We start from the raw sequence: 12,726 nt of genomic DNA on the forward strand, positions 1-12,726 counted from the left end.
AGAGAGAGAGAGAGAGAGAGAGAGAGAGAGAGAGAGAGAGAGAGAGAGAGAGAGAGAGAGAGAGAGAGAGAGGGGGAGGGAGAGAGAGAGAGAGAGAGAGAGAGAGAGAGCGTGTGAGAACAAGGGAAAAGATTACATCAGTCATGGACGCAGATGTTAGTCGGGTGAACTGCACCAGAGTAGTTTTTTATGAATGAGAACCACGAGCTTCGTCTGCAAAAATAATCGGACAGAAATCATTTACTCGCCTGCAACCCACGGGGCTTTCAATTATCCAGTAACAGTAAAAAAGATACGGCTGTTAGCCATTACGTCTATTGTATTGCAGCTGCGGCTTATGTTACTAACAGAACAAAACGAGTCTATATAAGCCGCGTTCACACGTAGCAAGAAATCCGGTATTTAGCGTTCACACGGGACAAAATGCGCGGTCCAAGAAATACGGTATCTAAACAGATCCGTATGTAGTGTCCAGATGTAAATACGCGGCTTCCCAGACCCCGAATAATTTGCCGTGCTTGAGAAATACCGGATTTCTTGGACCGCGAATTTCCTCGTGTGAACGCTAAATACCGGATTTCTGAAGCCGCGTATTTTATAGACTGGTCCGCGCTCGACAGTTCCAGTGTAACGCGAATGGAATTGTCGAGCGCGGACCAGTCTACGTATTTTATCGGCAGTTGGTGCGCATTGCATTGTTTATTTCGCATTGTTCGCTTGATTGTTACTAAAGCAGCTCGCAGCTCGCAAATACCGTATTTCTGGAGCCGCGAATCAGCGTGTGAACGCTCGGCCGCGTATTTGTCTCAGATTCGGTATTTCGCAAATACCGTATTTCATAAATACGAGGTCTCGTGTGAACGAGTCAATGGGTGTAGACACACTCCTTCCTGTAAATCCTTCCTCCCTCTCGCTCTCGCGCGCGAACCTTTTCCCAGCTCTCTTTCTTTCACTATCTCTCCATCTATCTCCCCGTGCAATTATTAGCAATAGGTTGATTGCCACTGTACACATCCTGCTCTTGATCGATACCGCTCTGCGTCAGGTTTACAAATCTTAAAGTTTGGTTTGGCTTTTTTTTATTGCCGGAGGTAATTGAAACAGACTTAAGCGACATGCACTGTTTGCCGGAAATTAAATACGAAATGCACGAAGAACTTACAAGTTAGTCGATGAATAGCTGCCATCGCATTTACTTAGATTCGCATAAGGTAAGCTAGTCCTGCGTACCTATAGTCCAGTACCAGTCGTGAACCAGTGGGCAGGTCCTTTTGACATCGTTATTTTCCTAGCGATCTAAGTAATTGTTGCTACGCGATACTCCGACGCTATTCGGAATGTAATACACGTTTTTGAGAACAGATTCATCATCATGTTGTGTTACCTACGAATTCTTACTAATTGCCATTGCCGTTGAATCTCTTCTGTTCAGATAAAGCGCGAAGGAAAGTCAAATACAACGGACGCGCAAATCGACACTGCTTCTGTATTCGACTGCTTACGCGCTGTTCAATCCCAGCGTTATATAATAGACTGATTCCCTCGTCGCGTAACTCGTACAGGTTTCATTAATCGCATCTACTTCAGCGCAGTCTAAAACGCCCGCGCGATAAACGTACGCGAAGTGATTTCAAGCGGCTGCGCCTATTCTGTCGTTCGCAGTTCTTTCGTCAAATTACTTCGAGCATTAATGAGCGTCTATATACGCAGTAAAGTGAACGTAAATCCCGACCTCCTGTACACGCGCAGAGTCGATTGTTGCTTCTTCGCACCTGCATCGTTAGCGCTCATTCAAGCACCCAGCAGCATAAAACCACCATCAGCCCGTAAATCCACAGGACCTTTGTCGTGTAACAGCGCGAATACCTTTTCGATTCACAGGTGGTGAGCGACAAATTGAATAATCCGCAACCCTGCATCATTTCATCCAATCATCTATCGCAGAATTATGTATATATATAATCAAGAGCTAATAAATAAGTACTAATTAGCTCTTGACATAATTAAGAGCTAACAATAAGGTATAATTAGCTCTCGCCACAACACGTTGCCGTAGAGGCTATAGATCCTTAATCGATGAACCAAAATTAGGAACCTCGCGGAATCCTCAACTCTACGCATATTACCAGGAGCGTATAATTATATCAGAAATGTTTATTCTTAATACGCTCTTGATATTATTAGGTTCTACTTATATTAGTAGGTTCTGTACTCATATTTGTAGGTATACATCAATTGACCTCGCGCACCATATCAGCAGCAGCGTCCGTTATTAATTAGCATTGCTTGAATATCAATAATTAATATTTAATAATGCATCATAATGTATCACAGATATGGCACACAGATATGGCACACAGATATGGCACACATATAAGGTATTCACATGTTAAGCGGAGTAAACTGCCTCAACAGGAAGTGCGTGTTGTTGATATGATCGTTGATATTATCAAGAGCGTATAAAGAAGGAGAGCGTACAAGGGTAAAATGCTGAAACCATGCTGCAGTATTAGTCGAATTAATAAACTTTTCCCGTTTTATTTTGACGATCCTTTGCAGTATTGATTAGCTGTCTTACCTTGTTCATATAAAACAAACCGCATGTCCCTACGATGCCCCTACGCTGAGATAATGAGCGGTGAAAATCTGGTATTTTCGCCGAAAACCGACTCGAGATCAGTGTGTACTGCGTCCCTCACTCGAAGTGTTTCCAGTGTGTTGCTTCCGGTCGCCGCTGTGTAGCGCTATAGTGGCACTGACTCACGTAATACTACCAGAGTTTACTATACATCCAGCGTGAGGTGGGCGTGAGGTGGGCACAGGTGGGGGTCATCACTATGGCAATCAATAACAGACGTCATTCATTCCATTTGTCAATCATTGACGGAAACACGCGAGGTTTCCCGAAGTAATAACACTTCGAGTGAGGGACGCAGTACACACTGATCTCGAGTCGGTTTTCGGCGAAAATACCGTCAAAAGGATCGTCAAAATAAAACGGGAAAAGTTTATTAATTCGACTAATACTGCAGCATGGTTTCAGCATTTTACCCTTGTACGCTCTCCTTCTTTATCTGCTCTTGATATTATTAAGATAATTATAGCCATGCCAGTCGGAAACGTATAATTATATGGTATTGAGATATTTATGTATTTAGAGCGCAGACCACTTCATTTAGACTCTGTTAATACACATGGGTTTTGCCGAGTTACCCCCGTGTGACCAACCTTTGACCTTCTAAAATATGATTGGTTTAAGTTCTTAAATCAGGTGACACTGACATCTCGTTGCCACAAATTCTCTCTTCCCCATTCTTTCCAATTCTCCCCCTTCTTTCTTTTTTCGTTCTTCTTTATGTGACCTAATAAACGACCTTAAACGTACCCCTAGCTCACCGTTACTTTCAACCCATTTAAAATGGCGTCTTCTCTTTCAGTAATCCTATTCTACGCTCATTTGGATGAGGTCACTACGTTCATGCAGCTCTACGGGGGAAACTTAGACGACGAGTACGCAGTACTGGCTATAGATATGTTTCTCAAACCTTACGCACAAACGTTGAACCTAACAGTCGAAAGGACGACGAACATAAACCTTTACGAAGGTAAGCACCACGCGACTTGTACAGGAGATCCAAAGATTTAAATGATTAATGTCTGTGTTTCATTGTAATCTATCCGCGATTTGCATTTTTTTCGCACTAGAAGGAAGAGCCGAGAATAGGCAGTTAACAGAGCAGTAATAATCGGCGCATGTCAGTGTGCGTTAAGTAGAGAGAAAAAATTATTTGAAACGTGAACTGAGAGAGTACCGACTAGCTCTAACGCGATAATTCGCCGAGAAAACCTAACCACACGTTACGCTCATCTCTCTCAATAGTTTGTTTCGAGTTACCGCGCGAGCAGACCACCGCATAAACGACGAAAATTCTTCCCTGTTTTCTTCTTTATAATTTCTGTCGAAGTTAACAGCATTTAAATTTATTCGCTTGGTGTTCCCCCGGATAAGAAAATCGTTCTTACGCTCACAGTTTTATGTTTGACACCAGGAATCATCAACATCGTTGCGCAGGGGCAACCCAACATTAACGGCTACGCAGATTTTCAAGATGGCGTCCGAAACGCTATGGCCAAAGAACCGTTTAACATGCCAATGGAGCCATGGGAGAGGGTAAGACGAAACGTATTAGAGCCTTAGATAGACTTTGATCGCGTTAGATAGCTTTTAGAAAGTCTTAGATTGACTTTGTCTCATATTAGGAAAATCAAATTTGTAAAAAGGAATAAATGTTTTGTGCATATTAAGCGAGTATATAGCAATGATGCTAACTATATCCCAAAATCTTTACCTGGTAAAAATTATTGTTTAACCTAGCCAAGAATCTAAAGAAGGGCGTTTTCAATTGAAGGGTAAGATATGAAATGGGTGAATCTTTCGTTACCTCGAATGGAATGTAAAAAATAAGAAGTAGAGTGTATAGACTTTAGACGCAAAGAGTACGCAAAAACTGTATTTCACTTACTTCCATAGTTTATATTTTGTAAACGAATGTTTTTTCTAGCGTACTATTAACGGTGACATACTCAATTTAAGCCATTGCTTTTCTACTGTCCATTAAGATTACGTGTCTCCCAGCTCTTTATTTTTTAGTTATTATCATGCGGGATTTTCTTGGTTCATTAAGCACTGAGAAGTTACGCAGAAAGTGCAATGCTGAGAGAGAAAGAAAGATTATTTTACGATATAAGCTAGTAATCTATGAGTCACGAGGGTCCGAAATTGCACGGTTTTCACAATAAACGCATCGCAATAGCAAATATGAAACAATTTCTCTAGCGATGGTTTAAGAACAGCTATCCGACGACAGTATATTGCGAAACGGGTCAGTAAAATCTAGACCGTATAGAGATAGTTGCCGATCGGCAAATACTGCGTTGTGGGATTATAACCACGATTCTGTTGTCGTAATATGATCTTGCCGCGACATGTAGTGTAGCAACGTACGCGCATTACCGCCACGCGTACACCGCCAGGGGGAAAGCTAAATATAGCGCACCGCCGCGTAGGTTATAAAATAAAATGTGACCACCATCTAATTCGACAAACGTATTAATAACTTATTAAAACTTAACTTATAAATAACTTAACCTATAAAATTAACTTTAACTTATTATGACATATATTAAACCGATTAAACTTATTAACTTGCCATCAAGAACGGCACATCGACTTTAAACGCGTAACTATTTGATTAGTTCTTTACGCTTTTATTTTACGTTCGCTGCATATGTTTGGATTTTGCTAAACACAGTAAACGTCCACAAAGGCATCGATATAATCAAGAGCTGATAATAGGCCTACATATTATATAGTGGGGCAGATATGTGAAAAAAATTGTGGGTTTTGTAGTAAAAGCACCAAAATTGGCATGAATGAAGTTAAGGGTATACTAAATGATTTTAGATATAGTGTCAAGCTGAATTTTTTCCGTAACGGTCGTAACAATGGAAAATCCAAAATGGCCGCCGTGCGATTCTCCCATCTTCGTAAATAATTGACACAAAAACACGACTATAGTGTCTTTTTATATGTTTTTTGACTCGCAAAATCCAATGGTGTAATTATTTCAGTGAAAAAACGCATGTATATAGGGCACGGGTTAATGCTAAAATTCATGATGGCCGCCACCTGAATAGTAAATATCTATTAATTAATTGCCCTATCTTTGTAATTATTTGGCATGAAAACATCAATAACTTCAATCATGCCAATTTTGGTGCCTTTACCACAAAACCCACAATTCGTCTAAATCTTGACATATATGTGTGAATACATGTATATATATATATATATATATATATATATATATATATATATGTCTGCCCCATTAATATTAATTGCTCGTAATATAACCAGGTGTTTCGAACGCCCATCGTGAGCCCATAGGAGAATCTACCCCGAGAATGTGATAATTGAGTGCGTGTGTTATTTATTCATCCACGGACAGGTTGACGTGTTTGCGTCCTATCTACGCCAGGCGATTCTTCTATACGCGCATGCGTTAAACGCCACGCTCGCCCGGGGGGTAGCGATTGATAATGTAACAGCAGCGCTTATCCCCGAATTGTTCGCAACATCGTTCTGGGGTAAGTATATATTATAAATGTCACATTAATGCGCACGTTGCTGTGCACGCGCGCATGCGTGAGCGTGTGCTTGTCTGCGTCCGTATGAGCGTGCGCGCAAGTCCGAGTATTTTACCCCTTACCAAATAGAGTTTGATTTCTATGCTGCTAAACACCCACTAAACGTGTATATTTTTTAACAATAATTAGGTAACGAGATTTTTTTTACCAGAGTTAGTATTATTAATCTATGAAACCTCGCTGCCACCTGTCCAACACTAACTATAGGTAATAGGAACTAGACGAAAGGGAATGATTATAGTCGTGACTACAATATCTATAAGACACCTCAACTAAGGGTAAGTCTTAGATATATGAGTACATAATCGAAATTAAATATAAATGATTATTAATGAATGATTTTTTTTTTCAGATACAACTGATCCCGTTAGGATGAATTCCTACGGGGACAAGAAGCCAAGTTACGTTTTGTACAATATCAGGAACGGTTCACAGGTGGAGATCGGGACGTTCTTAAGCAGGTAGTGGAGCTAAGTCTTGGCAATACTGGCCGCGTATAAATATATGGCTATATATATATATATATATATAGCCTCAAATGTCTGCTGAATTGCCTGATGAAGAGATGTACATCTCGAATGCTTGTTAATTAAATTTTAAGCACCCTTAATCTATTCTTTGACTTTGTTTATATATATATATATATATCAAGAGTGCATAATAGACACTCTTTTATGCACTCTTGATATATATATATTAATTTATTTATATATAGATCACAGATTGCGATACTACATTAGTGTCACGTCATATCCAAACGCAACAACACGTTTGTCTATCTTGCTTGTGTTCCACAGAAATGAAATACAGACACGCCAGAATTTAATAGCAATGCGGCAGTTGTTCATGACGGGTAGGTGGGTGAATGTGACGGAAGTAAAAGATTCCGCTCTTATTCCAGTGATGAGAAGATTGACTTCCGGGATGACGTCAGCATCACGTGGCCGTCTGGACGGACCGATCGACCAACCGGAGAACCGCGCTGCGGCTGGGAGAATGAACACTGCGAGCATGAACACAGTAAGTAAGGCACTCCGCATCTACTAACGTGTTTACGGAGAGCTGTATGCGATTTACCCCGTTAATTACGCGTTAATTATGTTAATTACGCGTTGCCCCGCGTAGCAAAATATGCCGCATTGTCCGGCGTCAGGTCGGTTGTACAAAGAATGCATGCGCCTACTCTCATGATCATCCTCACAGTCAAATGCCGCGCAGTGCTTTTCTATAGTACTTGATCAGCGCCGTGGTATAACAGCTTGTCTTTAATATTTCCCGTATTTCCCGTGTTTAGAGAAAACGTTCATAATTGTGTTTGTATTATTACTTAGCCATAAACATTTGAGTAGCAATGCATTTTTAATTAAACATGACGGGAATCAATTTAACGTTTCTTCTAGAAACGCACTGCTTTTGTAGCCTCAGAGTTATTGTATATACACGGGTATATGTCTATGAGTTTGGAATAAACCTTTTACCTCACCGTCTTCTGATTACGACAGAGGGTTATTGTACGTAAATATTCTAATAACACAAACTATCAACACTGGTATATATGGCTAGTAGTCGCAAGGCCGAGCTCGCTGGAAGCTAGGCATGGGCCGAGATACTGTGACAATTACCCTCATTAGCTATTTTATCGAAACGTTCTAAAACGTACGCTTTGCACTCAACCCCTGTCCGTGCAAAGAATATTGTTTTCAACGCAATTGAGCTACGCATTACAATATCCACGTTAGAATTGTCCTCATTTTCTGTAAATTGCATTGCCTAGATAGTAGAATTGTTGCGAATATCATTTAAAAAAACGTAAAAATAAATGTATACTGTGCAGATTTTCTGCCAGTATATTAACTTCATTTTACCTAGCCGATAACCTATCTACAAATCATTATATAAAGCAAATAAACCAGAAACTCGAATTACTAAAATTAAGAACATGACTAGGCTTAATAATAGCAATTACGGAAAATGTCTGTTTCCTTTAAAACCTTCACTGCACATTTTGTGTCCATGTGCACTTTAAACAAAATTATTTGAAGCCTTTATATCAAAAACATCATAAGGAATTATGGATTAAATTATAAATAATTGAATAATCGTGGTTAATTCTAAAATCCCCTCACGTTTGATGTGATGTGCCATGCAAAAGTTATACCATTATTTGACTCATGATAGTCATAACTGAGACCCTGATACATGATTCTGTTCTCATTTTTGTTTCTGACAACGAATCCATGAACAGTAACTATCCGCAACCTTCCCTATTAATTGGGGCCAGCTACCGATCCTTAGTCTACGGTCCACGCGGCTAGTCCGGCACTAGTCGCAGCGATGATGTAGAGGAGCTAGAGTCCATAGTAACAGATACGAAATGGGTTCTAGTTCTGTGGGTCAGTCTTAGTCACAGCTCTATAGGTAGAATTAGAGTAGAAGTTTTGGTAGTTAAAGTAAAATATTCGATTAGATTAGGTTGGATTAGATTCCGTCTAGATTACATCTCACTTGAAAAATTAGGTAAGATGAGATAAGATTAGATTTTATTAAATTAAAATAGATTAGATCAGACTAGATTAGATAATATCTAATCTAATCCGGTTAATATAATTGCTTGTTTTACGCTATTGTTATACACCATACCGGGAGAATGATAACAACATATGTGATGAAATATATGTATTACAAGTGAAGTAATAACGGTGCTATCGTGAGCATACGGCTAAGAACACATTGACTATAGCTGCGTCCATAACCGCTGTAAGTCACCTTCTCGGTAATTTGCAAATTGCAGGCATTTACCATCACATTAATCAGTAGGTAATTCCTAGCCGTTAGAACATATAGGAGACGTTCGTCACACGGATTACCTCGTTGCACGGTATTAAATCAGCTGTTGCATCCACTGATGCGCCGCATCCGCTTTCTTTACAGCGGCTTTCCTGCTAGCGATGCGGTGTTACTGTGCCGTCGATGACGGCCTCAATCTTCTTAATTGCACATACACGCGTTTAATGCGCGCATTTATTCGAGATTGTCGGCGATGCGTTTAACATGATGAAGCGCAGTACACTGATTAGCATGATCGTTATTAGTCTTCATCGTTCCCGGATGCTGCTGCTGCTGCCGGCGCACAACTACGGCGAGATTGATGACTTTCCCGAGCTTGTCACCACCAGACCGAACTAATCGATGCAAAGCAGCCGCTGCAACTCTGATCCAACCACGCGCCACGCGATTACTGTCTGAGAACTGGCATGCAGTGATGGCCTTTGCCGCTCTAGGAATAGGTCTATTAGATTGATTAAACGCGATTGTAGTGTCGGACGGCAGTGCGACATCTAACTGCGACAACAAAGAGTCGAGCCGGTGTACTACTTACTGCACATAATTCTGCACGCAGACTTAGGGTTTATTGCCGCACGCACACGTTCTGTCAGCCGGAGCATAGAGCAACGCCCCAGAGGTGGGCGAATGATCGATAACAAATACCGCGTGTTTAGCTGGGTTTACACTATGGAAAAAGCGACGAGATTATAAGTTTTATTTAACGTTCCATCAACCTCTCTATCAGATGTTCGTTTATCGAATCTCGATTAGATTTTACGTTATCGACCACGAGTCGGCAAACGTTTCAACTTTTGACCGGTAGTGTGCGCGCGGGGCAACCTGGATACGCATTTTGCACGTACTAAAGTGATTACGTCACCGTAAATAGTAAAAGTAAAAAAATCATGTCCACTTTTTCACAAAATGTAAGTAATTCTGTTCACTTTTTATGGTTAAATTCTTGCATTATACTTTCTATTTTACTATATTGTTCGATGTAAACATACACGCGTGACTCATACATAGCCCATAGCAAGCAATTAATGTCAGGATCATAATATATCAAATCGTCCAGGTTTTTTGGATTATTAACTAGTTGAGAAGCAATCTAATCAGGTAAGAATTTGAGGATACATTTAGTCCCGTTAGTACTTACTTTTAATGTAAAAAATGGAATTTTTATTTTACAAATATACACCATAAAAAATTCGTGACGTAGGCAATTTAATTCGCGCCAGTGTGGCGCCGATAGCAAAAACGTGCTCTTCCCCTGGGCGGATCGAGGGACACACTCCCTGATTGCTGTTCTCTCATTGCTGCTCATCACTTCGATGACAAAAAGTTGCGAAAATAGAACGTTCAATGTTTCAATTTCGCAACCAGTTGATATTAACTAGTTGCGCGCGAGACTTCTACGTTCACACTGCCAATTTTCGGTCGAATAATTGAAAAATTTATCAGCCCGTCGATTTTCCAACAAAAAGTTGATAGTGTAAACCCAGTTTTACAATGGAGAATCTGTTTCACAACGTGCTACTGATCAACATGGTCCATTATTCTAACATTATGTCCAGCTAAGACATTGGAAATGCATACATGAGTAGGAAAATCGTGATTATAAGCTGGTTTCGTGGGCGAGGCGTCATAACATGTTGTGAGATACGTCCTAATATTTGCTCTGAGGTTTTCCAGAGCTAGGTTAGCTATATACAAACGAATATGATTTGTTTACGTTTGTTGTCATATAAGACTCAACTGCTCTCATTGACTTACTCTCACTCTTCTGCTTCCCCCGCCTCTGCCTTCTCCCCATACACTTCCTTCTCCTCATCCTCACCCCTCTTCACCTCCTCCTCCGCCTCCTCCCTCCCCCTCTTTACCTCCTCCCCTCCTCCCCCTCCTCCTGCTCCTTTTACTTCTCCTTATCTTCTTCCTGCTGCTGCTGAAATTCCTCATCCCCTCCACCTCCTCCTTCTTCTCCTCCACCTCTTCCTCCTTCTTCCCCTCTACCTCCTCCTCCTTCTCCTCCTCCTCCTCCTCCTCCTCCTCCTCCTCCTCCTGCTCTTAGTGCGCCTCCTCCTATTCCCGCTGCTGCTGATCATCCTTCTCCTTCATCGCCTTCTCCTCCTTCTCCACCTCCACCTCCTCCTTCATCGCCTTCTCCTCCTTCTCAACGGGGGTTCACGGTCACCTATATAGTATTGTAATAATAGAAGTGTATGATGGAGGCCCAATATCAACATTTGTTGAGGTAATTGACTGCGGACACCACGTAATATAAGTGCGTAAATGACGCGCGGAAATACGAAGAGAAATGTGAGAGCCGTAGCAGGCGGATTGTAAGTGAAATCGCGTGAAATACGCGAGCGTTGAAATCATGAAACAGTCAAAATAAGGTGAGTACCCTCGGTTAAAAGACGTTTTGTCCCGCCTTTCTGACAATAAATGACAGATTTCTTGCTAGAAATTATTAGACATGCTCAAGAAGACCTCTGTTAATTTTTAAAAGTGTACACCCACATTAACGAAAGTAACGATATGGGCGTTTAAAAAAACTATGGTTTAAATGCTACTCAGAGCACAAAAACTAACGTCTAGTGTCAAGTATCGCTAGAAACTTTCTATGGTGTGACCATATTCCCCATAGCTGCTTCCTAGTATTAGTGCATATTTTTATTATCAATCAACGTGGGTTTATATGCTCTGGTTTAGTGTCGAGTGAGCGTCAACATACGGGTCGGGAGCTTACGGCACGCTACATCCGCCACGGGGGAAATTTTATCGCTAGAAACTTTCTATGGTGTGACCATATTCCCCATAGCTGCTTCCTAGTATTAGTGCATATTTTTATTATGACTATTATCTACTCTAGCTTATTTGTTCATGATTTATATCAGAGATGATAGAGAGAAAGTGATCCTGAGTTGTACGAAGGGGGCGCTGCATGCAGTTTGGGAATGACATTCACCAGCATGGCAGTCTAGATACAATAATGTAACCCCACAAGAGTAGGGACAATCTGAGACGGGGTCAATTTTTTTTAAATATTTTCATGTAATCAAGTAACACCTTCAATAATGAATGTGACTTAATTAAAGAAGAATTATGTTTTATATTTAAGTCATTCATGATTATTATTTCTTATTACATCTTGATTGACAACATATTAGCAGAACATGTTATTATGATAATAATAAATATGGTACTATAAAAAACTGTTGCACTTATTTTGTTTGTTTGTTGGTTTGTTGGCTTGGTATTGACCTCCACCTCCTCCTTCATCGCCTTCTCCTCCTTCTCCACCTCCACCTCCTCCTTCATCGCCTTCTCCTCCTTCTCCACCTCCACCTCCTCCTTCATCGCCTTCTCCTCCTTCACCACCTCTAGCTCTCCCTCTGACGTCATGATATCAGCGGTTAATAACGACAATTAGTTGACAATGAATTTGTCATCTGATGATATCAAACGATTTCTTTGATTTCTAGATAATAACTACGCCATCGTGGCCAGCATCGCTTGCGTCTGCGGAAGCCTCGTCATCTCAGGGCTTGCCATTATCATATACAGGTGAGTTACAATGGTAGTCATAACCGAAATATATTAACTTAGTTATAATACCTAGTATATAGCTATAATACTTAGTAACTTAACTTAGTTATAATACCTAATATATAGCTATAATACTTAGTAACT

General features: G+C 40.6%; 1 protein-coding gene across 1 annotated transcript in view; it reads left to right on the top strand.

The window, feature by feature from the left end:
• The window catches only part of LOC106809269 (guanylate cyclase 2G-like), a 54,661-nt gene that overhangs the window by 32,236 nt on the left and 9,699 nt on the right, over positions 1-12,726 (top strand). The window contains exons 2-7 of the mRNA XM_014812281.1: positions 3,438-3,605; positions 4,050-4,171; positions 6,009-6,147; positions 6,560-6,668; positions 7,109-7,227; positions 12,519-12,600. Of these exons, the coding sequence (XP_014667767.1) occupies positions 3,438-3,605; positions 4,050-4,171; positions 6,009-6,147; positions 6,560-6,668; positions 7,109-7,227; positions 12,519-12,600 (739 nt within the window). The remainder of the gene's footprint in view (positions 1-3,437; positions 3,606-4,049; positions 4,172-6,008; positions 6,148-6,559; positions 6,669-7,108; positions 7,228-12,518; positions 12,601-12,726) is intronic.

This window comes from Priapulus caudatus, unplaced genomic scaffold (assembly GCF_000485595.1).
Source record: "Priapulus caudatus unplaced genomic scaffold, Priapulus_caudatus-5.0.1 Scaffold341, whole genome shotgun sequence".
NCBI lineage: Eukaryota > Metazoa > Priapulida > Priapulimorpha > Priapulimorphida > Priapulidae > Priapulus > Priapulus caudatus.